General features: G+C 42.6%; 1 protein-coding gene and 8 non-coding genes across 12 annotated transcripts in view; all 9 read right to left on the reverse strand.

Moving 5' to 3' along the window:
* Nucleotides 1-7746: 7746 nt before the first annotated feature.
* On the reverse strand, nucleotides 7747-7865 carry LOC135568826 (5S ribosomal RNA). The gene has a single exon (XR_010462741.1). It is a non-coding gene; the product is annotated as a 5S ribosomal RNA (ribosomal RNA).
* Nucleotides 7866-9054: 1189 nt separating this feature from the next.
* On the reverse strand, nucleotides 9055-9173 carry LOC135568827 (5S ribosomal RNA). The gene has a single exon (XR_010462742.1). It is a non-coding gene; the product is annotated as a 5S ribosomal RNA (ribosomal RNA).
* Nucleotides 9174-10347: 1174 nt separating this feature from the next.
* Nucleotides 10348-10465, reverse strand: LOC135568825 (5S ribosomal RNA). The gene has a single exon (XR_010462739.1). It is a non-coding gene; the product is annotated as a 5S ribosomal RNA (ribosomal RNA).
* A 1184-nt stretch (nucleotides 10466-11649) lies between these two features.
* On the reverse strand, nucleotides 11650-11768 carry LOC135568828 (5S ribosomal RNA). The gene has a single exon (XR_010462743.1). It is a non-coding gene; the product is annotated as a 5S ribosomal RNA (ribosomal RNA).
* A 1176-nt stretch (nucleotides 11769-12944) lies between these two features.
* Nucleotides 12945-13063, reverse strand: LOC135568829 (5S ribosomal RNA). Its single transcript, XR_010462744.1, has one exon. It is a non-coding gene; the product is annotated as a 5S ribosomal RNA (ribosomal RNA).
* A 1182-nt stretch (nucleotides 13064-14245) lies between these two features.
* Nucleotides 14246-14364, reverse strand: LOC135568822 (5S ribosomal RNA). The gene has a single exon (XR_010462736.1). It is a non-coding gene; the product is annotated as a 5S ribosomal RNA (ribosomal RNA).
* Nucleotides 14365-15546: 1182 nt separating this feature from the next.
* On the reverse strand, nucleotides 15547-15665 carry LOC135568823 (5S ribosomal RNA). The gene has a single exon (XR_010462737.1). It is a non-coding gene; the product is annotated as a 5S ribosomal RNA (ribosomal RNA).
* A 1184-nt stretch (nucleotides 15666-16849) lies between these two features.
* On the reverse strand, nucleotides 16850-16968 carry LOC135568824 (5S ribosomal RNA). The gene has a single exon (XR_010462738.1). It is a non-coding gene; the product is annotated as a 5S ribosomal RNA (ribosomal RNA).
* A 4182-nt stretch (nucleotides 16969-21150) lies between these two features.
* The window catches only part of LOC115135315 (nucleolysin TIAR-like), a 28658-nt gene continuing 22034 nt past the window's right edge, over nucleotides 21151-27774 (reverse strand). For all 4 annotated transcript variants that reach the window (XM_029669877.2, XM_029669875.2, XM_029669873.2 and 1 more), the window contains exons 12-13: nucleotides 22619-22657; nucleotides 21151-22519 (exon numbers count right to left, since the gene is read on the reverse strand). In XM_029669877.2, coding sequence (XP_029525737.1) covers nucleotides 22405-22519; nucleotides 22619-22657 — 154 coding nt within the window. In that variant the 3' untranslated portion in view covers nucleotides 21151-22404. The remainder of the gene's footprint in view (nucleotides 22520-22618; nucleotides 22658-27774) is intronic.

The raw sequence follows: 27774 nt of genomic DNA on the forward strand, positions 1-27774 counted from the left end.
CTGTTGGGAAAAATGACTGATTTACAGTTCATGAGGGTTGTTTAATCACACATATGAAGTTTAAAAAAGATCTGACCTTTTTAACCCTTCAAAACAGCACCTATGACACCATTTTAAGGCACTTCCGTCTGGCACAGGAAGCTGAACGTGAACACATATCCTCATTGGGGTAGGCTCTTACGGAATCCTGAGTTTTTTTTCAATTTAAAGTTTTATTAAGTTCTTGTTTTTCAATCAACCAACAAAACACATTCCACATTCACAGATGTGACAGGCTTTAAAAAAATAAAAAGTCAAAAAATAATAATACATTTGAAAAAATTAAAATACAATTAAAATGAATGATAAAGTCAAATAAAAGCATTTATTTTTCTTAATCTATATATTTTCCTTGGTACATGTATATACATACATACATACATACATACATACATACATACATATACATACATACATACATACGCACATATACATACACACACACATACGCACACGTACTCAAAAACTAAATTAAAATAAAAACACACACACAAAAAAAAAACATACCACTTGCAGCAGCACTATCAAGGTTGTTATCAGCTATTTCAAGCATTCGCTGAGACGATGGGCCAATAATTCGTTTTTAGGTTTTACAGTACCTTACACAAAATGTATCTGCGCATTTCCCTAGTCACCCCATTCACTCTGTCCAGTTTGAAATATAGTTGAATAGTGGGGACCAGAGTCTATCAAACTTGGGCTGTCTCTTGTGGAGGTCATAAGTGAGCTTTTCAAGAGGAAGAAAGTCAACAATCTGGTCAATCCACATTTTAAATGTAGGGGGGGTATTAGAGGCCCACAATAGAAGAATACATTTCTTAGCAAAGTATGTAATAGTCATAAAGCAAATTTTCTCTGTCAGGATCAAGAACAAAGTCCTGCTGGGCATTAAGAAGATAGATACATGGGGTCATATCAAACTGTACCTCTAGTATTTTCTGTGCAGCGGTATGTACAGATTGCCAGAATCTGGCAATCTCCCTACAGCTCCAAAATACATGCATATAGGTTCCACATTCAGAGGTACATCTTTTACAGTTAGGAGACATATCTGTTTTCATTCTATGGAGTCTCAAAGGAGTATAATAAAATTTGTACAAAAATTTGTAATTAGATTCTTTCATTTTTACACTGGTAGAGGAGCAGTATACCTTGTCGCAAACCTCCGCCCATAACTCATCACTAATAGTCAGACCAAGGTCCTTTTCCCAGATTATTTTCAAAGGAGTAAAGGAGGAGCTTCCTTTCTCAGAAAGGAGTCTATAGATGAAAGATATTTTGCCTTTAATCGATTGTGCTGTAACAAGAAGGGTTTCAACTTCGTTCAACTGAGTTCTAAACCTCCTCTTGGAGGTAAATGAGGAAATTACATGTCTAATTTGAAGATATTTAAAAAAATGGGATCTTGGCACGTCGAATTCTCTGCAGAGCTCTTGAAAGGATTTCAGTGTAGTGGTTTTCTGATGAAATAGGTCTGAAAGGTCCTGATTCCTAGAGTATGCCAGAGATTAAAGTTGGCATCCCTCGGGGCTTTTGGCAAGTCTGGGTTGCCTACTATAGGCGAGTGAGAACATATTTGGGAGGAAATGCCCAGGTATTTCTTACAGTCCCTCCACGCTAGTAGGGTGCTGTAAATCACAAAGGATTTGGCTATGTTGCCCACTTCACTAAAGTTATTAATGAATATAATTGAGCTTAAGGGCAATGAACCACAGGATTGGGCTTCTATCTGAATCCACGTTGACTCTTGTCTGTTTGTGATCCATGTTAGCATGTTGCGGATTTGGGCAGACCAGTAGTACAATTGAAGGGAGGGAAGGGCAAGGCCACCTTTAGATTCGGGTTTTGATAAAGTGGAAAACTTGATCCTAGGTTTTTTATTGCCCCATATAAATTTGGTGATGCTTTGGTTAGTTGTTTTGAAGAAGGAAACTGGGAGATAGCATGGGAGCATCTGAAATAAGTAGTTCAGTCTAGGGAGGACGTTCATACGGATTACATTAATTCTTCCTACTAAGCTAATTGGGAGGGAGATCCAGGTTTGGAGATTGTTCTTGATTCGATCCAGGAGTGGAAGATAATTTTCCTTAAAAGGCTATTCAGATCTGGTGTTATGAAGATCCCGAGGTATTGAAACCCCTGTGTTTTCCATTGGAAAGGACAAAGTGTCTTCATAGAGCTGGTGAGTGTAATATTGAGAGGGCAGACAGTGGATTTGTTAAAATTGATCTTATAACCTGAAAACTTGCCATACTGGGCAATTGTGTCTAAAATGAGAGGGAGGGATTTCTCAGGGTTGGATATGTAGAGCAAGACATCATCCGCGTAAAGCGAAATCTTGTGCTGCAGGCCACCTGCAGAAACACCCATAATACTTGGATTGCTCCTTATCAGCTCTGCCAGAGGCTCCGCCCCCAACAAGTAGAGCAGCGGGGACAGCGAGCACCCTTGTCTTGTGCCCCGCTCCAGAGGGAATCTGTCAGAGTTCAGTCCATTAGTAGTCACCATGGCATTTGGATGAGAGTATAGTGATTTGATCCATTTAATAAAATTTGGGCCCATATTGAACTTTTCTAAGACTGAAAACAGAAAGCTCCACTCCATCCTGTCAAACGCCTTCTCAGCATCCAGTGAAGCCAGCAGGACAGGGGTCTTTTGTGCGTTTACTTGATCAATAATATCAAAAAGACGGCGAATGTTATCAGAAGAGTATCTGTCTCTAATAAATCCAGTTTGGTCCGCTTTTATTATTTTGGGAAGAAGAGTGTTTAGTCTTATGGCGAGCAATTTGGTAATTATTTTATAGTCGAAATCCAACAAGCTTATGGGCCGGAAGGACGAGCAGGATAGGGGTCCTTGTCCTTTTTTAGCAACACTGTAATGCGAGCTGTGTGCATTGAGTCTGGGAGAACTCAGTTTTTGCAAAAATCCTCCAGCATTGGCATGAAGATAGGGCTGAGCTGGGGCCAAAAAGCTTTATAGAACTCTCTGGGGAATCCATCTGGGCCTGGGGACTTATTAGGTGGCATGGAGGTAATTGCCTCCAGGATCTCCTCAGGAGTGAAGGGGAGTTGAGATCTTCCTGGTCGGTCTCTGATAGTTTAGGTAGCGAGATTCCCTCTAGGAAAGAGTGGAGTTCTGCCTCCGTGTGTTTTCTCTCAGAGGTATATAGTTTGCAGTAAAAATCATGAAAAGTTAAATGGATCTTTTTTGGGTCATATGTGACCTCGTCCTCTGCTGTTCGGATAGCCATGATTGTACGCTCTGACTGCTCCTTTTTTAATTGGTAAGCAAGCAATCTACTGGGCCTATTGCTATACTCATGGTATTTCTGTTTAGTAAAGAAAACTTTTTTTTTATCTCCCGAGTGTAGTCCAAATTCAGTTTGGCTTTGGCTGCTTTAAGATGACTCCAGGAAGTGCTGTCTAGGGATTGTTTATGTATTTTTTCACAGCATTCCAGCTCCCTCTCAAGATCTAGCCTGTGTGCTTCCATTGCTTTTTTCTTAGAGGAAGCATATGCAATTAGATGACCTCTTAGTGTGGCTTTAGCAGCGTCCCACATTGTGGCCGGAGAAACAGAGGAATCTTTATTGTCTTGTGTGTAGTTGTCTATCCATGTAGTTACTAATGTATGGAACTCGTCATTTGATAGCATGGAGGTGTTGAATTTCCAGCTCTTTGACCTCGGGATGTTTTTGCAGAGGTCAAAGCGGAGGTAGACAAAGGCGTGATCTGAAAGTGCTATATGGGTCCGATTGTACAAGTGGCTGAATTTATGAAACTCTTTGGGATAAAAATGTAATCTATACGGGAGTAGGTGTTATGGACATTAGAGTAGTATGTATAGTCCATAGATGAGCTATTATTCTCTCTCCAGATATCTATCAGCCCCATCTCTTTAGTAAGAGAGTTCAACATCTTTGCAGATCTAGGATTTGTGGTGGGGACTTGAGATGATTTGTCTAGGGTTGGGTTAAGGGTACAATTAAAATCTCCGGCCACCACACCAAAGGAGACACAATGCTCATTGAACAGGGTTATAATTTTTGACATGAAGGCAGGAGTATCTGTGTTAGGGGCGTATATGTTTAATATAGTAATTGGTTGACCATATAGTGACCCAGTTATCAAAATAAATCTCCCCTCCGGATCAGATATGTTTTTGTCTATTATGAATGGAACATTTTTATGGATAAGTATGGCTGTGCCTCTACTGTTTGATTTGAAAGATGAGAAATACACCTGTCCCACCCAAGCTCTGCGGAGTTTGGCATGTTCAGCATCACAGAGGTGTGTCTCTTGTAATAGCGCAATGTCTGCTTTTTCCTTTTTTAGAGCACATAGTATCTTTTTCCGTTTTATTGCATGCCCTAGACCATGGCAGTTCCATGTCAATAGATTTAAGGTACTAGTCATCGTCATCGAGCAGTAATCGAGCTTTAGTGCAAGTCATCGCTGGGTAAAAGTGGATAGTAATTACAGCTGCGTTCACATAAAAGGAAAATAAATGGTGTACATAAAATAATAATCTCTGAACACCCCAGCCGAGTTCCCAAACAACTCGACACATCCCGTTGGATCTATTACCCCCGCTCAGTCTCAATTCTGTGTTCCGAATAAAACAAAAACCGGGAACAGTTAGCAACGCACAACATCTCCCTCTCCCCACCAAAGAAATGCCTCATCCTCTCCACCCCGCATTGAGTAAATAACACAGTTGCCCTCGTCCAGACCTCAGTAAAAGAGGGGAGAAAAATCAAATCAATAGCCCAGCCTACATATACCTCCCCCAAGGGACATAGGGAACCCCAGGTAATAATAGCAACAACAAAAAAAAACAGGGAAATGAAAGTAGGCTGAAACATTAGTAGGCCTAGGTTAGGCTATACAGCCCATCCCTCTCAGTTAAAGGAAAATAAATATAAATTGGACGGCTGTAATGACATTTAGGGGGTGGGTCTCTGGATATCGGCTATATGTCGTCTTACCTCCTTTAGTAATGGCATTAATCGCATTTAGTCATTGGTCTGTTTCTCATTGGCCAGGATTGTCTTTCAAAAAACGTTTTGCCTCTTCGGGAGTTTTGAAGTGTCGCAAGGCTCCTTGGTGAAGAATCCTGAGCTCGTTTGGGTATTTGAATCCCCTGAAGATGCCTCGGTCAATGGAGTATTTCTTCACTTCGTCAAATTCTCAGCGCTTTCGGCGTATACTGGTGTAAAGCGAGTTTGGCGTTTCCCACTGTGATGGTGTTGTTTTTCGCCGCCTGTAGGACTCGTTCCTTGTCGGTGAATCTCAGGAAACGTATGGTGATTGGGCGCGGTGGTTGTCTGGCTGCTGGTGGGGGCCTCAGTGCTCGGTGAGCTCTCTCGAGTTCTATACCAAAAAACCCTGATTTACTGTTAAGGGTTAGTGCCACACGGTCAAGGTTAGGCTTGCACAGATCGGGAGGACCTCAGGAATATACCTGAGGTCAAATTGTGCTTCTCACCCTAACGGTTCTCTCACTGTCACCCAAAAGCAAATTACATTTAGGGCCAGGCTTAATTTTGGGCCTACTTTTTTCACGGTCGCTGCACTCAGAGCGACCTACGGTCAAGCGGGGCATCTCGTTGAACTTGGCACGGCCTTGAGAATATGGAAATGCCATTGCAGGCTCTGTGTGTCTTTAAGCACCGCACTTTGTCACTCAACCCTTGCTGTGTGTGTGTGTGTGTGTGTGTGTGTGTGTGTGTGTGTGTGTGTGTGTGTGTGTGTGTGTGTGTGTGAGCTTTTCTTTGACATCTGTTGGGAAAAATGACTGATTTACAGTTCATGAGGGTTGTTTAATCACACATATGAAGTTTTAAAAAGATCTGACCTTTTTAACCCTTCAAAACAGCACCTATGACACCATTTTAATGCACTTCCGGTTGGCACAGGAAGCTGAACGTGAACATATCCTCATTGGGGTAGGCTCTTACGGAATCCTGAGTTTCAAGTCTATGTTTAGAATTGACTGATCTACACAGGGTTGAATGCAGTGATTTTCAAAATTGCAGGTTATGTTTATCAAAACACTTTTAGGCTGAATTTAATCACTTTCGGTTGCTACAGGAAGCTTAGAATCAACACAGGTAGACCTCATAGTGGCCTGATGGATTGTCATCGAAGACAGGTTCATAAGGCAATATTAACCCACATAGGCTCTAGGTTGAATTTAGGGGAGCAGGAAATGTATTCCTATAAGGAGAGATGTCATTGTAATCTGTGAGACCAAAAAACCCTGATTTACTGTTAAGGGTTAGTACCACACGATCAAGGTTAGGCTTGCACAGCTCGAGAGGACCTCAGGAATGTACCTGATGTCAAATTGTGCTTCTCACCCTAACGGTTCTCTCACTGTCACCCAAAAGCAAATTACATTTTGGGCCAGGCTTAATTTTGGGCCTACATTTTTCACGGTCGCTGCACTCAGAGCGAGCTACGGTCAAGCAGGGCATCTCTTTGAACTCGGCACGGCCTTGAGAATATGGAAATGCCATTGCAGGCTCTGTGTGTCTTTAAGCACCGCACTTTGTCACTCCATCCTTGCTGTGTGTGTGTGTGTGTGTGTGTGTGTGTGTGTGTGTGTGTGTGTGTGTGTGTGTATGTGTGTATGTGTGTGTGTGTGTGTGTGTGTGTGAGAGAGCTTTTCTTTGACATCTTTTCGGAAAATGTTTATACAACTTCATGGACTAGGGCCCTATAAAATACAGCGCGCCCACACGGAATCACGAAATACAGACATTAAACCGAAATTCAACAATATTCAAAAATGCTTTGAACTAAGGAGGAAATCAACTCAATCCCTTCAACTTGTTAGAAAATCCATTCATTTGCCCAAGTGAATCATAAGACATGAACAAAATGCATCAGTGATTCGTATTTCCACGCAACTTTCAGAAACTGCACAGGACTGCCCAGTTTCCGTGTGCGCATGCGTGCGGAGCGCGTGCATGTCTACACTTTGTGTAGCCGTTAGCGATGAGGCTAATGATAACCTTCTTGTGGTAGAGAAGGAAAGGCTTCCCACAAAAACCCTCTCAATCAAATGTTAACTGCAAAGTAGCCTATGCCAGCCTGGCAGAATTATATCATGATTATTTGCATCAATCCAGTGGCCATTTGTTGTGCAAGCTCCGCAATCACATGAGCGCTACAGCAACACCGCTTAACCAAGCAAAGGTCTCTTCCTGGCGCACACTTGCCTAAAAAAGGGTAACTACACCCCAAAATCGATATGTCTTCCATTTTTCCCAGGCCTCAAAAGTAGTTTCCTGCTAGGGTTTTAAATGTTGTCGTGGACATAGAACATCTAATCGTGTTATATTTCTATTAAAAAGGTGTACTTTTGAGAGCGAAACCTGCAAAAGCAGGGACAAACGGTCAACTGGGAAAAGGAATAGGGGGATTTGGGGGGGGGGGAATCAGTCAAAACTTTGAAGGGGATTTTACAGGGCCCTAATGGACTACAGACATTGACAGTCTCCTAGCCTAAAAACAAATGCTGAATGCACTGCCTAGATTGAGGTAAACGCATTGTCCATTATTTGATTTGATCAGGGCAGGGCATGGAAGCACTAACAAACTGCATTTAGTCCAATAAAAAGACACAACATTATTAGGGTGATAAATAAAAGGGAGTTGCTCTACGCATGACACAAGAGAACCCTCTGCTGGAGCAAAACGCTTACAGCACCTGGTATTCCCAGGCGGTCTCCCATCCAAGTACTAACCAGGCCCGACCCTGCTTAGCTTCCGAGATCGGACGAGATCGGGCGTATTCAGGCTGGTATGGCCGTAAGCGAAAGACCATCTCTTGGTACACTATATAAAGTCAACCGTGTCGCTTACTCTTAGGGGGACAGAGAAATGTCCACCTTGTGACACACACTGAAAAGCTCAAACCTTGCTTGCATTTCCAGACCATATATTTCACTCTTGTGGGGGGGGGGGGGGGGGGGAAGAGGGCATATCCTAGGTTCATACTTATGACAACTTCATGGACTAGGGCCCTATAAAATACAGCGCACCCACACGGAATCACGAAATACAGACATTATACCGAAATTCAACAATATTCAAAAATGCTTTAAATTAAGGAGGAAATCAACTCAATCCCTTCAACACTTTAGAAAATCCATTCATTTGCCCAAGTGAATCATAAGACATGAACAAAATGCATCAGTGATTCGTATTTCCACGCAACTTTCAGAAACTGCACAGGACTGCCCAGTTTCCGTGTGCGCATGCGTGCGGAGCGCGTGCATGTCTACACTTTGTGTAGCCGTTAGCGATGAGGCTAATGATAACCTTCTTGTGGTAGAGAAGGAAAGGCTTCCCACAAAAACCCTCTCAATCAAATGTTAACTGCAAAGTAGCCTATGCCAGCCTGGCAGAATTATATCATGATTATTTGCATCAATCCAGTGGCCATTTGTTGTGCAAGCTCCGCAATCACATGAGCGCTACAGCAACACCGCTTAACCAAGCAAAGGTCTCTTCCTGGCGCACACTTGCCTAAAAAAGGGTAACTACACCCCAAAATCGATATGTCTTCCATTTTTCCCAGGCCTCAAAAGTAGTTTCCTGCTAGGGTTTTAAATGTTGTCGTGGACATAGAACATCTAATCGTGTTATATTTCTATTAAAAAGGTGTACTTTTGAGAGCGAAAACCTGCAAAAGCAGGGACAAACGGTCAACTGGGAAAAGGAATAGGGGATTTGGGGGGGAATCAGTCAAAACTTTGAAGGGGATTTTACAGGGCCCTAATGGACTACAGACATTGACAGTCTCCTAGCCTAAAAACAAATGCTGAATGCACTGCCTAGATTGAGGTAAACGCATTGTCCATTATTTGATTTGATCAGGGCAGGGCATGGAAGCACTAACAAACTGCATTTAGTCCAATAAAAAGACACAACATTATTAGGGTGATAAATAAAAGGGAGTTGCTCTACGCATGACACAAGAGAACCCTCTGCTGGAGCAAAACGCTTACAGCACCTGGTATTCCCAGGCGGTCTCCCATCCAAGTACTAACCAGGCCCGACCCTGCTTAGCTTCCGAGATCGGACGAGATCGGGCGTATTCAGGCTGGTATGGCCGTAAGCGAAAGACCATCTCTTGGTACACTATATAAAGTCAACCGTGTCGCTTACTCTTAGGGGGACAGAGAAATGTCCACCTTGTGACACACACTGAAAAGCTCAAACCTTGCTTGCATTTCCAGACCATATATTTCACTCTTGTGGGGGGGAAGAGGGCATATCCTAGGTTCATACTTATGACAACTTCATGGACTAGGGCCCTATAAAATACAGCGTGCCCACACGGAATCACGAAATACAGACATTAAACCGAAATTCAACAATATTCAAAAATGCTTTGAACTAAGGAGGAAATCAACTCAATCCCTTCAACTTGTTAGAAAATCCATTCATTTGCCCAAGTGAATCATAAGACATGAACAAAATGCATCAGTGATTCGTATTTCCACGCAACTTTCAGAAACTGCACAGGACTGCCCAGTTTCCGTGTGCGCATGCGTGCGGAGCGCGTGCATGTCTACACTTTGTGTAGCCGTTAGCGATGAGGCTAATGATAACCTTCTTGTGGTAGAGAAGGAAAGGCTTCCCACAAAAACCCTCTCAATCAAATGTTAACTGCAAAGTAGCCTATGCCAGCCTGGCAGAATTATATCATGATTATTTGCATCAATCCAGTGGCCATTTGTTGTGCAAGCTCCGCAATCACATGAGCGCTACAGCAACACCGCTTAACCAAGCAAAGGTCTCTTCCTGGCGCACACTTGCCTAAAAAGGGTAACTACACCCCAAAATCGATATGTCTTCCATTTTTCCCAGGCCTCAAAAGTAGTTTCCTGCTAGGGTTTTAAATGTTGTCGTGGACATAGAACATCTAATCGTGTTATATTTCTATTAAAAAGGTGTACTTTTGAGAGCGAAAACCTGCAAAAGCAGGGACAAACGGTCAACTGGGAAAAGGAATAGGGGATTTGGGGGAATCAGTCAAAACTTTGAAGGGGATTTTACAGGGCCCTAATGGACTACAGACATTGACAGTCTCCTAGCCTAAAAACAAATGCTGAATGCACTGCCTAGATTGAGGTAAACGCATTGTCCATTATTTGATTTGATCAGGGCAGGGCATGGAAGCACTAACAAACTGCATTTAGTCCAATAAAAAGACACAACATTATTAGGGTGATAAATAAAAGGGAGTTGCTCTACGCATGACACAAGAGAACCCTCTGCTGGAGCAAAACGCTTACAGCACCTGGTATTCCCAGGCGGTCTCCCATCAAGTACTAACCAGGCCCGACCCTGCTTAGCTTCCGAGATCGGACGAGATCGGGCGTATTCAGGCTGGTATGGCCGTAAGCGAAAGACCATCTCTTGGTACACTATATAAAGTCAACCGTGTCGCTTACTCTTAGGGGGACAGAGAAATGTCCACCTTGTGACACACACTGAAAAGCTCAAACCTTGCTTGCATTTCCAGACCATATATTTCACTCTTGTGGGGGGGGGAAGAGGGCATATCCTAGGTTCATACTTATGACAACTTCATGGACTAGGGCCCTATAAAATACAGCGTGCCCACACGGAATCACGAAATACAGACATTAAACCGAAATTCAACAATATTCAAAAATGCTTTGAACTAAGGAGGAAATCAACTCAATCCCTTCAACTTGTTAGAAAATCCATTCATTTGCCCAAGTGAATCATAAGACATGAACAAAATGCATCAGTGATTCGTATTTCCACGCAACTTTCAGAAACTGCACAGGACTGCCCAGTTTCCGTGTGCGCATGCGTGCGGAGCGCGTGCATGTCTACACTTTGTGTAGCCGTTAGCGATGAGGCTAATGATAACCTTCTTGTGGTAGAGAAGGAAAGGCTTCCCACAAAAACCCTCTCAATCAAATGTTAACTGCAAAGTAGCCTATGCCAGCCTGGCAGAATTATATCATGATTATTTGCATCAATCCAGTGGCCATTTGTTGTGCAAGCTCCGCAATCACATGAGCGCTACAGCAACACCGCTTAACCAAGCAAAGGTCTCTTCCTGGCGCACACTTGCCTAAAAAAGGGTAACTACACCCCAAAATCGATATGTCTTCCATTTTTCCCAGGCCTCAAAAGTAGTTTCCTGCTAGGGTTTTAAATGTTGTCGTGGACATAGAACATCTAATCGTGTTATATTTCTATTAAAAAGGTGTACTTTTGAGAGCGAAAACCTGCAAAAGCAGGGACAAACGGTCAACTGGGAAAAGGAATAGGGGGTTTTGGGGGGGGGGGAATCAGTCAAAACTTTGAAGGGGATTTTACAGGGCCCTAATGGACTACAGACATTGACAGTCTCCTAGCCTAAAAACAAATGCTGAATGCACTGCCTAGATTGAGGTAAACGCATTGTCCATTATTTGATTTGATCAGGGCAGGGCATGGAAGCACTAACAAACTGCATTTAGTCCAATAAAAAGACACAACATTATTAGGGTGATAAATAAAAGGGAGTTGCTCTACGCATGACACAAGAGAACCCTCTGCTGGAGCAAAACGCTTACAGCACCTGGTATTCCCAGGCGGTCTCCCATCCAAGTACTAACCAGGCCCGACCCTGCTTAGCTTCCGAGATCGGACGAGATCGGGCGTATTCAGGCTGGTATGGCCGTAAGCGAAAGACCATCTCTTGGTACACTATATAAAGTCAACCGTGTCGCTTACTCTTAGGGGGACAGAGAAATGTCCACCTTGTGACACACACTGAAAAGCTCAAACCTTGCTTGCATTTCCAGACCATATATTTCACTCTTGTGGGGGGGGGAAGAGGGCATATCCTAGGTTCATACTTATGACAACTTCATGGACTAGGGCCCTATAAAATACAGCGTGCCCACACGGAATCACGAAATACAGACATTAAACCGAAATTCAACAATATTCAAAAATGCTTTGAACTAAGGAGGAAATCAACTCAATCCCTTCAACTTGTTAGAAAATCCATTCATTTGCCCAAGTGAATCATAAGACATGAACAAAATGCATCAGTGATTCGTATTTCCACGCAACTTTCAGAAACTGCACAGGACTGCCCAGTTTCCGTGTGCGCATGCGTGCGGAGCGCGTGCATGTCTACACTTTGTGTAGCCGTTAGCGATGAGGCTAATGATAACCTTCTTGTGGTAGAGAAGGAAAGGCTTCCCACAAAAACCCTCTCAATCAAATGTTAACTGCAAAGTAGCCTATGCCAGCCTGGCAGAATTATATCATGATTATTTGCATCAATCCAGTGGCCATTTGTTGTGCAAGCTCCGCAATCACATGAGCGCTACAGCAACACCGCTTAACCAAGCAAAGGTCTCTTCCTGGCGCACACTTGCCTAAAAAGGGTAACTACACCCCAAAATCGATATGTCTTCCATTTTTCCCAGGCCTCAAAAGTAGTTTCCTGCTAGGGTTTTAAATGTTGTCGTGGACATAGAACATCTAATCGTGTTATATTTCTATTAAAAAGGTGTACTTTTGAGAGCGAAAACCTGCAAAAGCAGGGACAAACGGTCAACTGGGAAAAGGAATAGGGGATTTGGGGGAATCAGTCAAAACTTTGAAGGGGATTTTACAGGGCCCTAATGGACTACAGACATTGACAGTCTCCTAGCCTAAAAACAAATGCTGAATGCACTGCCTAGATTGAGGTAAACGCATTGTCCATTATTTGATTTGATCAGGGCAGGGCATGGAAGCACTAACAAACTGCATTTAGTCCAATAAAAAGACACAACATTATTAGGGTGATAAATAAAAGGGAGTTGCTCTACGCATGACACAAGAGAACCCTCTGCTGGAGCAAAACGCTTACAGCACCTGGTATTCCCAGGCGGTCTCCCATCCAAGTACTAACCAGGCCCGACCCTGCTTAGCTTCCGAGATCGGACGAGATCGGGCGTATTCAGGCTGGTATGGCCGTAAGCGAAAGACCATCTCTTGGTACACTATATAAAGTCAACCGTGTCGCTTACTCTTAGGGGGACAGAGAAATGTCCACCTTGTGACACACACTGAAAAGCTCAAACCTTGCTTGCATTTCCAGACCATATATTTCACTCTTGTGGGGGGGAAGAGGGCATATCCTAGGTTCATACTTATGACAACTTCATGGACTAGGGCCCTATAAAATACAGCGTGCCCACACGGAATCACGAAATACAGACATTAAACCGAAATTCAACAATATTCAAAAATGCTTTGAACTAAGGAGGAAATCAACTCAATCCCTTCAACTTGTTAGAAAATCCATTCATTTGCCCAAGTGAATCATAAGACATGAACAAAATGCATCAGTGATTCGTATTTCCACGCAACTTTCAGAAACTGCACAGGACTGCCCAGTTTCCGTGTGCGCATGCGTGCGGAGCGCGTGCATGTCTACACTTTGTGTAGCCGTTAGCGATGAGGCTAATGATAACCTTCTTGTGGTAGAGAAGGAAAGGCTTCCCACAAAAACCCTCTCAATCAAATGTTAACTGCAAAGTAGCCTATGCCAGCCTGGCAGAATTATATCATGATTATTTGCATCAATCCAGTGGCCATTTGTTGTGCAAGCTCCGCAATCACATGAGCGCTACAGCAACACCGCTTAACCAAGCAAAGGTCTCTTCCTGGCGCACACTTGCCTAAAAAAGGGTAACTACACCCCAAAATCGATATGTCTTCCATTTTTCCCAGGCCTCAAAAGTAGTTTCCTGCTAGGGTTTTAAATGTTGTCGTGGACATAGAACATCTAATCGTGTTATATTTCTATTAAAAAGGTGTACTTTTGAGAGCGAAAACCTGCAAAAGCAGGGACAAACGGTCAACTGGGAAAAGGAATAGGGGGATTTGGGGGGGGGGGAATCAGTCAAAACTTTGAAGGGGATTTTACAGGGCCCTAATGGACTACAGACATTGACAGTCTCCTAGCCTAAAAACAAATGCTGAATGCACTGCCTAGATTGAGGTAAACGCATTGTCCATTATTTGATTTGATCAGGGCAGGGCATGGAAGCACTAACAAACTGCATTTAGTCCAATAAAAAGACACAACATTATTAGGGTGATAAATAAAAGGGAGTTGCTCTACGCATGACACAAGAGAACCCTCTGCTGGAGCAAAACGCTTACAGCACCTGGTATTCCCAGGCGGTCTCCCATCCAAGTACTAACCAGGCCCGACCCTGCTTAGCTTCCGAGATCGGACGAGATCGGGCGTATTCAGGCTGGTATGGCCGTAAGCGAAAGACCATCTCTTGGTACACTATATAAAGTCAACCGTGTCGCTTACTCTTAGGGGGACAGAGAAATGTCCACCTTGTGACACACACTGAAAAGCTCAAACCTTGCTTGCATTTCCAGACCATATATTTCACTCTTGTGGGGGGGAAGAGGGCATATCCTAGGTTCATACTTATGACAACTTCATGGACTAGGGCCCTATAAAATACAGCGTGCCCACACGGAATCACGAAATACAGACATTAAACCGAAATTCAACAATATTCAAAAATGCTTTGAACTAAGGAGGAAATCAACTCAATCCCTTCAACTTGTTAGAAAATCCATTCATTTGCCCAAGTGAATCATAAGACATGAACAAAATGCATCAGTGATTCGTATTTCCACGCAACTTTCAGAAACTGCACAGGACTGCCCAGTTTCCGTGTGCGCATGCGTGCGGAGCGCGTGCATGTCTACACTTTGTGTAGCCGTTAGCGATGAGGCTAATGATAACCTTCTTGTGGTAGAGAAGGAAAGGCTTCCCACAAAAACCCTCTCAATCAAATGTTAACTGCAAAGTAGCCTATGCCAGCCTGGCAGAATTATATCATGATTATTTGCATCAATCCAGTGGCCATTTGTTGTGCAAGCTCCGCAATCACATGAGCGCTACAGCAACACCGCTTAACCAAGCAAAGGTCTCTTCCTGGCGCACACTTGCCTAAAAAAGGGTAACTACACCCCAAAATCGATATGTCTTCCATTTTTCCCAGGCCTCAAAAGTAGTTTCCTGCTAGGGTTTTAAATGTTGTCGTGGACATAGAACATCTAATCGTGTTATATTTCTATTAAAAAGGTGTACTTTTGAGAGCGAAAACCTGCAAAAGCAGGGACAAACGGTCAACTGGGAAAAGGAATAGGGGGATTTGGGGGGGGGGGAATCAGTCAAAACTTTGAAGGGGATTTTACAGGGCCCTAATGGACTACAGACATTGACAGTCTCCTAGCCTAAAAACAAATGCTGAATGCACTGCCTAGATTGAGGTAAACGCATTGTCCATTATTTGATTTGATCAGGGCAGGGCATGGAAGCACTAACAAACTGCATTTAGTCCAATAAAAAGACACAACATTATTAGGGTGATAAATAAAAGGGAGTTGCTCTACGCATGACACAAGAGAACCCTCTGCTGGAGCAAAACGCTTACAGCACCTGGTATTCCCAGGCGGTCTCCCATCCAAGTACTAACCAGGCCCGACCCTGCTTAGCTTCCGAGATCGGACGAGATCGGGCGTATTCAGGCTGGTATGGCCGTAAGCGAAAGACCATCATCTCTTGGTACACTATATAAAGTCAACCGTGTCGCTTACTCTTAGGGGGACAGAGAAATGTCCACCTTGTGACACACACTGAAAAGCTCAAACCTTGCTTGCATTTCCAGACCATATATTTCACTCTTGTGGGGGGGAAGAGGGCATATCCTAGGTTCATACTTATGACAACTTCATGGACTAGGGCCCTATAAAATACAGCGTGCCCACACGGAATCACGAAATACAGACATTAAACCGAAATTCAACAATATTCAAAAATGCTTTGAACTAAGGAGGAAATCAACTCAATCCCTTCAACTTGTTAGAAAATCCATTCATTTGCCCAAGTGAATCATAAGACATGAACAAAATGCATCAGTGATTCGTATTTCCACGCAACTTTCAGAAACTGCACAGGACTGCCCAGTTTCCGTGTGCGCATGCGTGCGGAGCGCGTGCATGTCTACACTTTGTGTAGCCGTTAGCGATGAGGCTAATGATAACCTTCTTGTGGTAGAGAAGGAAAGGCTTCCCACAAAAACCCTCTCAATCAAATGTTAACTGCAAAGTAGCCTATGCCAGCCTGGCAGAATTATATCATGATTATTTGCATCAATCCAGTGGCCATTTGTTGTGCAAGCTCCGCAATCACATGAGCGCTACAGCAACACCGCTTAACCAAGCAAAGGTCTCTTCCTGGCGCACACTTGCCTAAAAAGGGTAACTACACCCCAAAATCGATATGTCTTCCATTTTTCCCAGGCCTCAAAAGTAGTTTCCTGCTAGGGTTTTAAATGTTGTCGTGGACATAGAACATCTAATCGTGTTATATTTCTATTAAAAAGGTGTACTTTTGAGAGCGAAAACCTGCAAAAGCAGGGACAAACGGTCAACTGGGAAAAGGAATAGGGGGATTTGGGGGGGGGGGAATCAGTCAAAACTTTGAAGGGGATTTTACAGGGCCCTAATGGACTACAGACATTGACAGTCTCCTAGCCTAAAAACAAATGCTGAATGCACTGCCTAGATTGAGGTAAACGCATTGTCCATTATTTGATTTGATCAGGGCAGGGCATGGAAGCACTAACAAACTGCATTTAGTCCAATAAAAAGACACAACATTATTAGGGTGATAAATAAAAGGGAGTTGCTCTACGCATGACACAAGAGAACCCTCTGCTGGAGCAAAACGCTTACAGCACCTGGTATTCCCAGGCGGTCTCCCATCCAAGTACTAACCAGGCCCGACCCTGCTTAGCTTCCGAGATCGGACGAGATCGGGCGTATTCAGGCTGGTATGGCCGTAAGCGAAAGACCATCTCTTGGTACACTATATAAAGTCAACCGTGTCGCTTACTCTTAGGGGGACAGAGAAATGTCCACCTTGTGACACACACTGAAAAGCTCAAACCTTGCTTGCATTTCCAGACCATATATTTCACTCTTGTGGGGGGGGCGGGGCATATCCTAGGTTCATACTTATGACAACTTCATGGACTAGGGCCCTATAAAATACAGCACGCCCACACGGAATCACGAAATACAGACTGAAAGATTATTGGAATCTGTGTGGGTAGCTGGACAGGTAGGATGACTGACAGTGAAGGTGAACAGAGGCAGGAATTCCTTTAACCATAAAGTGGTATATTTACTGAGTAGTCTGTGCTGCATCACAAAGGAAACAAATAACATGTATCCAATCAAATTCATAATCAAAGATCAAATCATATCAGTCATTATTAACATAAGTAAGGGAAGTCAACAGTCCAGTTCATTAAGAAGTCAATAGTAATCATCCGCGAGTCATTTAGGCTCATAACTATTTATCATAAATCATGAAAGAATACAAACAGTGAATGGTTATACAATCTATAATCCCCATGATCAAAGTCAATCAGTTAGCAAACAATGACGTTTCTCATTTCACGCTTTCAATTGTCTTCATGTGTACATATAATTAATTTCAATACACATGAACCATATCGATTGCATAATTGGCCTATGAGGATCTGTAGGGCCGTGATCATTGACAATTCACATTACACAATATGTTTGAAGCTGCGCTCCGCGGTAATAACTATTAACAGTAACTGAATGGCCCACTCTCCCGATCGCCACAGATAATTCAGAAAGGTAACAGAGTCGGTGGACTTACGTGGATTCATGGACGCACATAACTTCTGGATGAGATGGAGTTAAGGAAGAGAAAGCAGCGAGATCAGGCGATGGCAATTTCCTCCTTTTATGGAGTTGAGATCTGTCGGACATTTCCACCTGACCTAATTAAAGCGCCCTTAGATGAGTAAATGGCAATGAATTAAAGGAGTATTCCACCAACTCCATGGGCCTTTTCTACACTGCTGTTCTAATTGTCCAACTTCCTCCTCCTGCCCCTCAATACCTGGGTCCTGTGGTTCGGAACCAGGCCGACAGTTTCCACAGCACAAGCAACGACAACAGACATCTTCACCTGTAACCTGGCTGCTATGGAGATAATCAACAGCTTTGAAATGTTCTGCAAAATTATTAGCCACTACCTGAATGTGGTTGTACTGATGGTCATCACCGTGGTAGAGAACGGCCTTATCACATCTGGTAGATCTCTGTTCCACTGATGTACCTGCCTGGAGGGCTACCTGCTTGTGGTCCATCCTGTGCCCTAACTGAGGCTCAGAGCTCCCCGGGAACGAGTGGGCAGAGCCTGGGGTTGTCTGGCGAATCAGTCTAGTCTGGGTGGGGGTGGTAAGCGTGGTACTTTCCATCCTTTCCAACCAAACCATTTTCAGGGAATGTTCCTACTCGCTTTTACGATCATGTGATTCTGCAGCTTGGCCATTCTGAGATCTCTGAATGGTCCAGGGCTGGGGGGGAAGGGGTAGGAGTGACCAATCAAAGATGAGGGCGTTCAGAACAATCGTGGTCGTCCTGGTGGTCGGTATCGGGTCGTGTCTCTGTTGAATGAAGTGCTTTTGTACAACAAGGTTTGCATAGCTCGCTCAGTCACCTATGCGTTGTCCTTTCCAAGCAAATTCTGTTCAGCCTCTTTTTTTAAAAACTGCATCAGTTTGGAAAACTGCCTTGTCTTCAAAACCCTAAGCCTAGGGACTAATATTCTGCAGGTTTGATTTTGGTAATTGGTATTTTATTAGGATCCCCATTAGCTGTTGCAAAAGCAGCAACTGGGGTCCACACAAAACATAATACAGAACATCAATAGACAAGAACAGCTCAAAGACAGAGCTCAAGGACAGAACTACTTTAAAGCTGTTTCAACCTTTTTTTGTGTCAGGTAACCTGACTATTAAAGGAGCTATGCTGTACCTGACTTCCTATGATGTACCTTACAGCCATTGAGCAAACATTACTACAAAATGTCTTGCACAACTAGCTCAATTCGTTTTTAATCACTTTATTTTGGGATTCCACTACTGTCAACATCTTTTGCCTGATAACGTGCAAGTGAAGCAGAGTGAATTTGTTTCAACGTTTCTTCTACTTGCCTCCGCACCTCGTATACCTTTAACCTTTTTCAAAGAGCTGAGGATGCGAGTAAAAACAGGAGATTCTCCCAATGAGTTCATCTGACTCTGGGTAAGTAGAAAAAGGGCTTTAACGAAGATGGATACTCCATTTGTCTGGCACTGTGACAAGCATAATAATGGGATTTCTATTTTCTGTAGGCCTACTTGCTACTGCAATGGTGTTGTGTATCTGTTACAAGACTATGTGCTTGATGTCCTAAATGTTGTCAATAAAGAAAAATGCTTTAAATTAAAATGTTTTTATTTTATTAATTTGTTAATTGTATTTACACTATAAGTAGTATCAAGTCATATATATACACTGCTCAAAAAAATAAAGGGAACACAATGTAACTCCAAGTCAATCACACTTCTGTGAAATCAAACTGTCCAATTAGGGAGCAACACTGATTGACAATAAATGTCACATGCTGTTGTGCAAATGGAATAGACAACAGGTGGAAATTATAGGCAATTAGCAAGACACCCCCAATAAAGGAGTGGTTCTGCAGGTGGTAAGCACAGACCACTTCTCAGTTCCTATGCTTCCTGGCTGATGTTTTGGTCACTTTTGAATGCTGGCGGTGCTTTCACTCTAGTGGTAGCATGACACGGAGTCTACAACCCACACAAGTGGCTCAGGTAGTGCAGCTCATCCAGGATGGAACATCAATGCGAGCTGTGGCAAGAAGGTTTGCTGTGTCTGTCAGCGTAGTGTCCAGAGCATGGAGGCGCTACCAGGAGACAGGCCAGTACATCAGGAGACGTGGAGGAGGCCGTAGGAGGGCAACAACCCATCAGCAGGACCGCTACCGCTGCCTTTGTGCAAGGAGGAGCAGGAGGAGCACTGCCAGAGCCCTGCAAAATGACCTCCAACAGGCAACAAATGTGCATGTGTCTGCTCAAACGGTCAGAAACAGATTCCATGAGGGTCGTATGAGAGCCCGAGATCCACAGGTGGGGGTTGTGCTTACAGCCCAACACCGTGCAGGACGTTTGGCATTTGCCAGAGAACACCAAGATTGGCAAATTCGCCACTGGCGCCGTGCTCTTCACAGATGAAAGCAGGTTCACACTGAGCACGTGACAAAGTCTGGAGACGCCGTGGAGAACATTCTGCTGCCTGCAACATCCTCCAGCATGACCGGTTTAGCGGTGGGTCAGTCATGGTGTGGGGTGGCATTTCTTTGGGGGGCCGCACAGCCCTCCATGTGCTCGCCAGAGGTAGCCTGACTGCCATTAGGTACCGAGATGAGATCCTCAGACCCCTTGTGAGACCATATGCTGGTGCGATTGGCCCTGGGTTCCTCCTAATGCTAGACCTCATGTGGCTGGAGTGTGTCAGCAGCTATGGACTGACCCGCCCGTTCCCCAGACCTGAATCCAATTGAGCACATCTGGGACATCATGTCTCGCTCCATCCGCCAACGCCACGTTGCACCACAGACTGTCCAGGAGTTGGCGGATGCTTTAGTCCAGGTCTGGGAGGAGATCCCTCAGGGAACCATCCGCCACCTCATCAGGAGCATGCCCAGGAGTTGTAGGGAGGTCATACAGGCACGTGGAGGCCACACACACTACTGAGCCTCATTTTGACTTGTTTTAAGGACATTACATCAAAGTTGGATCAGCCTGTAGTGTGGTTTTCCACTTTAATTTTGTGTGACTCCAAATCCAGACCTCCATGGGTTGATACATTTGATTTCCATTGATCGTTTTTGTGCGATTTTTTGTCAGCACATTCAACTATGCAAAGAAAAAAGTATTTAATAAGAATATTTCATTCATTCAGATCTAGGATGTGTTATTTTAGTGTTCCCTTTATTTTTTTGAGCAGTGTAGTATTTCAAGTAGTTACTTGTGCTTAATCTTGAAAGTTGTTATAACACATTAGTTTTAGAATATTTACTCCTGATTGAGGCAAACATAGCTCGAGACTTGTAGACTACAGTAAACACACTGAACACAGCTTATTTTCTTCCAATAATTATTTTTATTGAGACCCTTTTACATTGAAAATTGAATTGTCAATTGCTGAACTTTATTCGTCATTAAAACAATTGCCATTTTACATTCAATACTTTGAGCAACCAAGATAATACATTTTCAAAAACGTGCAATTCACCCTCAAAATGTCTCCAGGAAATGCTCATTACTTGTCTCCTGCTATTAGCTGAAAATGGCACAACTTGAAAATGATAAAATCATCAGTCATCACTAAAATCTAGAGTTCAACCTTCTAAGAAGCTTCCTTGAATAAAATAAACTGATGCAGTAACTGACATTTAAATTAAGGCTTCTTTGTAAATTATATTGAATAGATTCAATATGTCAGCCCTGCATTGCACACTCATCTACAGTATATACAACATTAGGTTTGTGGAGCTCCTGTGATACTAAAGAGTACATGCTTGGAAACCCTCAATTCAAATCAGGTGTTCGAGGGTTATATACACGTTTGGCCTTCCATGACCCTTCTCCATTATACGTGACATTTACAGGTATAAGCAAAAAAAAAAAAAATAGCATAGAGATTTACACGCATTATCAAGAAACTCAGCTAGTACAATGTCGGGAGATGAAGAATGTGAAGTAAATAAATGTAAATATACATAATGGCACACAAATCCATATGCCTTTGAAGATTTAAAGCAAATTTGACCCTAAAAGTGCTTTTAACGTGCTTTGTTGGGCCAAAATGCTAAACGTCTTAAAGCAGGAGACAGAAAATGTGTTCACTCATATCTATCAAATGTTCAGAAAGTGATTTAAAAATCAGAAACTCTTAACAATTTAAAGAGCATTATGTTCTGAAAATGTACAACTTCTTTCTATATGTACCCGTGCAATGTCCTATGACAAACTAGGGTATATAAATGAAATTAAGTCTGTATTTAACTACATTAAGTGGTCAACTAAAACTCATCAAAAAAATCTTTACCAAGATATCCCCTATATAAAAGCGTGAAAATTCAGTCCGAGTTCTTCTCTCCCATACTTCTTCTTGACATTTAATTTGTACACAACACAACTTCAGCCAATAAAAACAACTCCCTACCTGTCTTTATAAATAACATTTGCTTCCTCAAAAGAGGTAAACTATTGTTGTTCCTGATCTTCTCTGCTTTAAAAACACAATCTCTCCAGATGATTACAATGTTAATGACTTTATGTTCTCCTAACTGAAAGTCCACTGATTCCCACTGATGAGAGTGAGAGCCTGATCACTGTGTCTGGTAGCCAGCCATGTTGAAGTTTCCCTGGTTGGGCATCACAGGACCGGGCTGGGACGGCGCCGGGGATCCAAACCCTCCCACCCAGGCTGGGGACTGGGACTGTCTGCAAGAGAGAAGGTACACACAACAAGGGTCACAGCACGATGCAAAAGGCTGGTAAAGTGAAAGCTTTGGGCTGTGAAGCACCGAGTGCGTTAGTCACCTTGAAATGTTCTGTGCTGCTGCGGCCAGAATGGAATCCCTGTGAACAAGATGTCATAGTTTAGTGTGGCTCAGGAGTCAAACCATTTCCTCAGGCTTGCTATGACACTGGAAAACCTATGCTAGCAAATGTCAACAAGAAACAAAATCAGGACTGTCCTTAAAATGCCTCCAAACTGCTGTTTTTCAGGAGAGAATTGTTGACAGAAAAGTAGGAGTAAAAGTCACATGAACTTTATAACTTCCACGCTGTTAAAATTTAAACTGCATACTGAAAATATAGCTACGAGCAGAAATGAACGGGATCAGAGGATGACACAAAAGACATGAGCAGTCCGAGAATAAAGCAAGGCCACTGCGGAGTTGATTTACAGTGGTTTAAAAATGGACACATAAAATCAGATGGCTGAGTTAATGAAAAATCAACAATCCCCAAGACCAATTCCCTTAGCATTTCTCAAAATAAGTTAAGATGTACAGTGTAGTGTTGCAAGCTATACCAGTACCAAGGTAATATCACAGTATCAAAACATCATGATACCAACGTTTTAGAATACCGTAGTACCATTTCATATGATACTACCAACTATTTCCGGCCCTACTGACCCAAAGAACCTGCTGGTCCCCGTTATAAAATGTTTATACATTCAGTTGAATTTAAGCAACAGCCACTAGTCTCACACCTGATTCTCTCCATGGGCGTCCATTCCTCTGTCAGTTTTTATAATTGAGCCGTAATGGCGAGCAGGGATGGAGACGCCATTTTTAGATTTGTATATTTGTTACATTGGAGCAGTGCCCAAAGCGAGCAATGTTGATACATTGAATCATTTCATCGCTTGTTATAACCAAGAGCACAGACACGTCTGAGTAGACTTTGCAAGTTCACGGTCATGTAGCCTCCGAGTTCAGAGGGACAATAGAGCACCGCTCCGCGACAGCCTTCTTTTACTCCTCTTAAAAGCCCAATACTTTATGAGAAGTACCCATTATTTACTATTTTACACCTGGGGTTGCTGTACATAACTTTTACCCATTGTATAAGAGACTCAACAAAATTAAAGCAATCCAGGCATTCATTCATTTAAATATACAGTGGGGCAAAAAAGGTTTTTAGTCAGCCACCAATTGTGCAAGTTCTCCCACTTAAAAAGGTGAGAGAGGCCTGTAATTTTCATCATAGGTACACTTAAACTATGACAGACAAAATGAGAAGGAAAAAAATCCAGAAAATCATATTGTAGGATTTTTTATGAATTTATTTGCAAATTATGGTGGAAAATAAGTATTTGGTCAATAACAAAAGTTTCTCAATACTTTGTTATATACCCTTTGTTGGCAATGACAGAGGTCAAACGTTTTCTGTAAGTCTTCACACGGTTTTCACACCGTTGCTGGTATTTTGGCCCATTCCTCCATGCAGATCTCCTCTAGAGCAGTGATGTTTTGGGGCTGTTGCTGGGCAACACAGACTTTCAATTCCCTCCAAAGATTTTCTATGGGGTTGAGATCTGGAGACTGGCTAGGCCACTCCAGGACCTTGAAATGCTTCTTACGAAGCCACTCCTTCGTTGCCCGGACGGTGTGTTTGGGAACATTGTCATGCTGAAAGAACTAGCCATGTTTCATCTTCAATGCCCTTGCTGATGGTAGGCTTTGTTACTTTGGTCCCAGCTCTCTGCAGGTCATTCACTAGGTCCCCCTGTGTGGTTCTGGGATTTTTGCTCACCGTTCTTGTGATCATTTTGCCCCACGGGGTGAGATCTTGCGTGGCGCCCCAGATCGAGGGAGATTATCAGTGGTCTTGTATGTCTACCATTTCCTAATAATTGCTCCCACAGTATATTTCTTCAAACCAAGCTGCTTACCTATTGCAGATTCAGTCCCCCCAGCCTGGTGCAGGTCTACAATTTTGTTTCTGGTGTCCTTTTTGACAGCTCTTTGGTCTTGGCCATAGTGGAGTTTGGAGTGTGACTGTTTGAGGTTGTGGACAGGTGTCTTTTATACTGATAACAAGTTCAAACAGGTGCCATTAATACAGGTAACGAGTGGAGGACAGAGGAGCCTCTTAAAGAAGAAGTTACAGGTCTGTGAGAGCCAGAAATCTTGCTTGTATGTAGGTGACCAAATACTTATTTTCCATCATTTGCAAATAAATTCATAAAAAATCCTACAATGTGATTTTCTGGATTTTTTCTCTCCTTTTGTCTGTCATAGTTGAAGTGTACCTATGATGAAAATTACAGGCCTCATCTTTTTAAGTGGGAGAACTTGCACAATTGGTGGCTGACTAAATACTGTTTTGCCCCACTATGTATGTATGTTTGTATGTATGTATATATGAATGAATAAATCCTAGTCATACTTTATTAAACGCCTTTTCGAAATATGCTATGAAGACCAGGCCTGGTATCTTTGATTTTTCATAATGTTCAATTGTTAAGTAATTGTCATATATTAATCGCCAATATATCGTCCATGTAAAAATAAATACAAAAACTGGTCTGGTCAGGATGATCAATATCTGGTAAAACCCCTCTTCTGTGTGCTATGCATTTCACCAGGAATTTCACATCACTACATTGAAGTGTAAAAGGCCTCCAGTTTTTTTTAAATGGACTGGATCTTTATACACTGCTCAAAAAAATAAAGGGAACACTGAAATAACACATCCTAGATCTGAATGAATGAAATATTCTTATTAAATACTTTTTCTTTACATAGTTGAATGTGCTGACAACAAAATCGCACAAAAATTATCAATGGAAATCAAATTTATCAACCCATGGAGGTCTGGATTTGGAGTGACACTCAAAATGAAAGTGGAAAACCACACTACAGGCTGATCCAACTTTGATGTAATGTCCTTAAAACAAGTCAAAATGAGGCTCAGTAGTGTGTGTGGCCTCCACGTGCCTGTATGACCTCCCTACAACGCCTGGGCATGCTCCTGATGAGGTGGCGGATAGTTTCCTGAGGTCCTCATACCACCCTCATGGAATCGGTTTCTGACCGTTTGAGCAGACACATGCACATTTGTGGCCTGCTGGAGGTCATTTTGCAGGGCTCTGGCAGTGCTCCTCCTTGCACAAAGGCGGAGGTAGTGGTCCTGCTGCTGGGTTGTTGCCCTCCTACGGCCTCCTCCACATCTCCTGATGTACTGGCCTGTCTCCTGGTAGCTCCTCCATGCTCTGGACACTACGCTGACAGACACAGCAAATCTTCTTGCCACAGCTCGCATTGATGTGCCATCCTGGATGAGCTGCACCACCTGAGCCACTTGTGTGGGTTGTAGACTCCGTCTCATGCTACCACTAGAGTGAAAGCACCGCCAGCATTCAAACGTGACCAAAACATCAGCCAGGAAGCATAGGAACTGAGAAGTGGTCTGTGGTCACCACCTGCAGAACCACTCCTTTATTGGGGGTGTCTTGCTAATTGCCTATAATTTCCACCTGTTGTCTATTCCATTTGCACAACAGCATGTGAAATTTGTCAATCAGTGTTGCTTCCTAAGTGGACAGTTTGATTTCACAGAAGTGTGATTGACTTGGAGTTACATTGTGTTATTTAAGTGTTCCCTTTATTTTTTTGAGCAGTGTACTTAGCACCTGGGTCCGGTTAATTTGTAATGAGTTTCTGTAAATTATTTTTGGTAGCATTTCTATGTGGAAGATTCAAGAAAAATGTAGTGCATTTTCACAATTTTCCATCAAATTCCCTTTATATTTAATAAAATGACACTTTCTTGAATAAGTACCTCCAATTCATTTAGTTTTTCCTCCAACCCATTTTGTGCCTCTTTAGTAGTTTCCATTACCATCTACATGCACCATCAGTTCCTCTATTTTCTTTATTAGTCTAGTAGAATCTCTTTTGACCTGAACTACTTTTGTTGTAATGACGAGTATTACATTGAACGGCCTCTAAAAGTCCATTTAAAAAAGTGTCAAATACAATAAGGGGATGTGCTGTACCTATGTTGTGCAAAAAAATATTAAATTACGAATGATTTTCTCTGTGATTCCATTTCCAATACCCCCATCCACATGGAAATTGTATAAGAGAACTATGGATAGCAATTATATGGTGATCCGATCGCAGTCGTTCTCCATGTACAGTACTAGCCAAAAGTTCAGACACCTTCTCATTCAAGTTATTTTTTACAATTTAATAAATTGTAGAGTAACAGTGAAAACATCAAAACTATGAAACACCACATATGGAATCATGTAGTAACCAACAAAAAATAAAGTGTTAAACAAATCAAAATATATTTTATTTGAGATTCTTCAAAACAGCCACCCTTTGCCTTGATGACAGCTTGGCACTCTTGGAATTCTCTCAACCAGCTTCACAAGGAATGCTTTTCCAACAGTGCTGAGCACTAGTTGGCTGCTTTTCCTTCACTCTGCAGTCCAACTCATCCCAAACCATCTCAATTGGGTTGAGGTTGGGTGATTGTGGAGGCCAGCTCATCTGATGCAGCACCATCACTCTCCTTGGAATCAAAATCTCAAATTTGGACTCCAGACAAAACTGATTGGAGCAAATGCATTAAGGAAAGAAATTACACAAATTAACTTTTAACAAAGCACACCTGTTAATCGAAATGCATTCCAGGTGACTACCTCATGAGGCTGGTTGAGATAATGCCAAGAGTATGCAAAGCTGTCATCAAGGCAAAGGGCGGCTACTTTGAAGAAACTCTAATATCAAACATTTTTATTTGTTTAACCCTTTTTTGGTTACAACATGATTCCATATGTGTTATGTCAAATAGTTTTGACGTCTTCACTATCATTCTACAATGTAGAAAAAAGTACAAATCAAGAAAAACCCTTGAAAGAATACATGTCCAAACTTTTGACTGGTACTGTCAGGGTTTTCCAGCGTCCATATATCCACTAGTGCTAATGTATCCATAATCTCCTTAAGCGCACGAGGCTGATACTTTGTAGTGAGATTTCCTTCACGATCCATTGAGGTACATATACAGTGGGGTAAAAAAGTATTTAGTCAGCCACCAATTGTGCAAGTTCTCCCACTTAAAAAGATGAGGCCTGTAATTTTCATCATAGGTACACTTCAACTATGACAGACAAAAGGAGAGAAAAAAATCCAGCAAATCACATTGTAGGGATTTTTAATTAATTA

The sequence above is a fragment of the Oncorhynchus nerka genome, unplaced genomic scaffold (genome assembly GCF_034236695.1).
Source record: "Oncorhynchus nerka isolate Pitt River unplaced genomic scaffold, Oner_Uvic_2.0 unplaced_scaffold_3___fragment_4___debris, whole genome shotgun sequence".
Lineage (NCBI taxonomy): Eukaryota > Metazoa > Chordata > Actinopteri > Salmoniformes > Salmonidae > Oncorhynchus > Oncorhynchus nerka.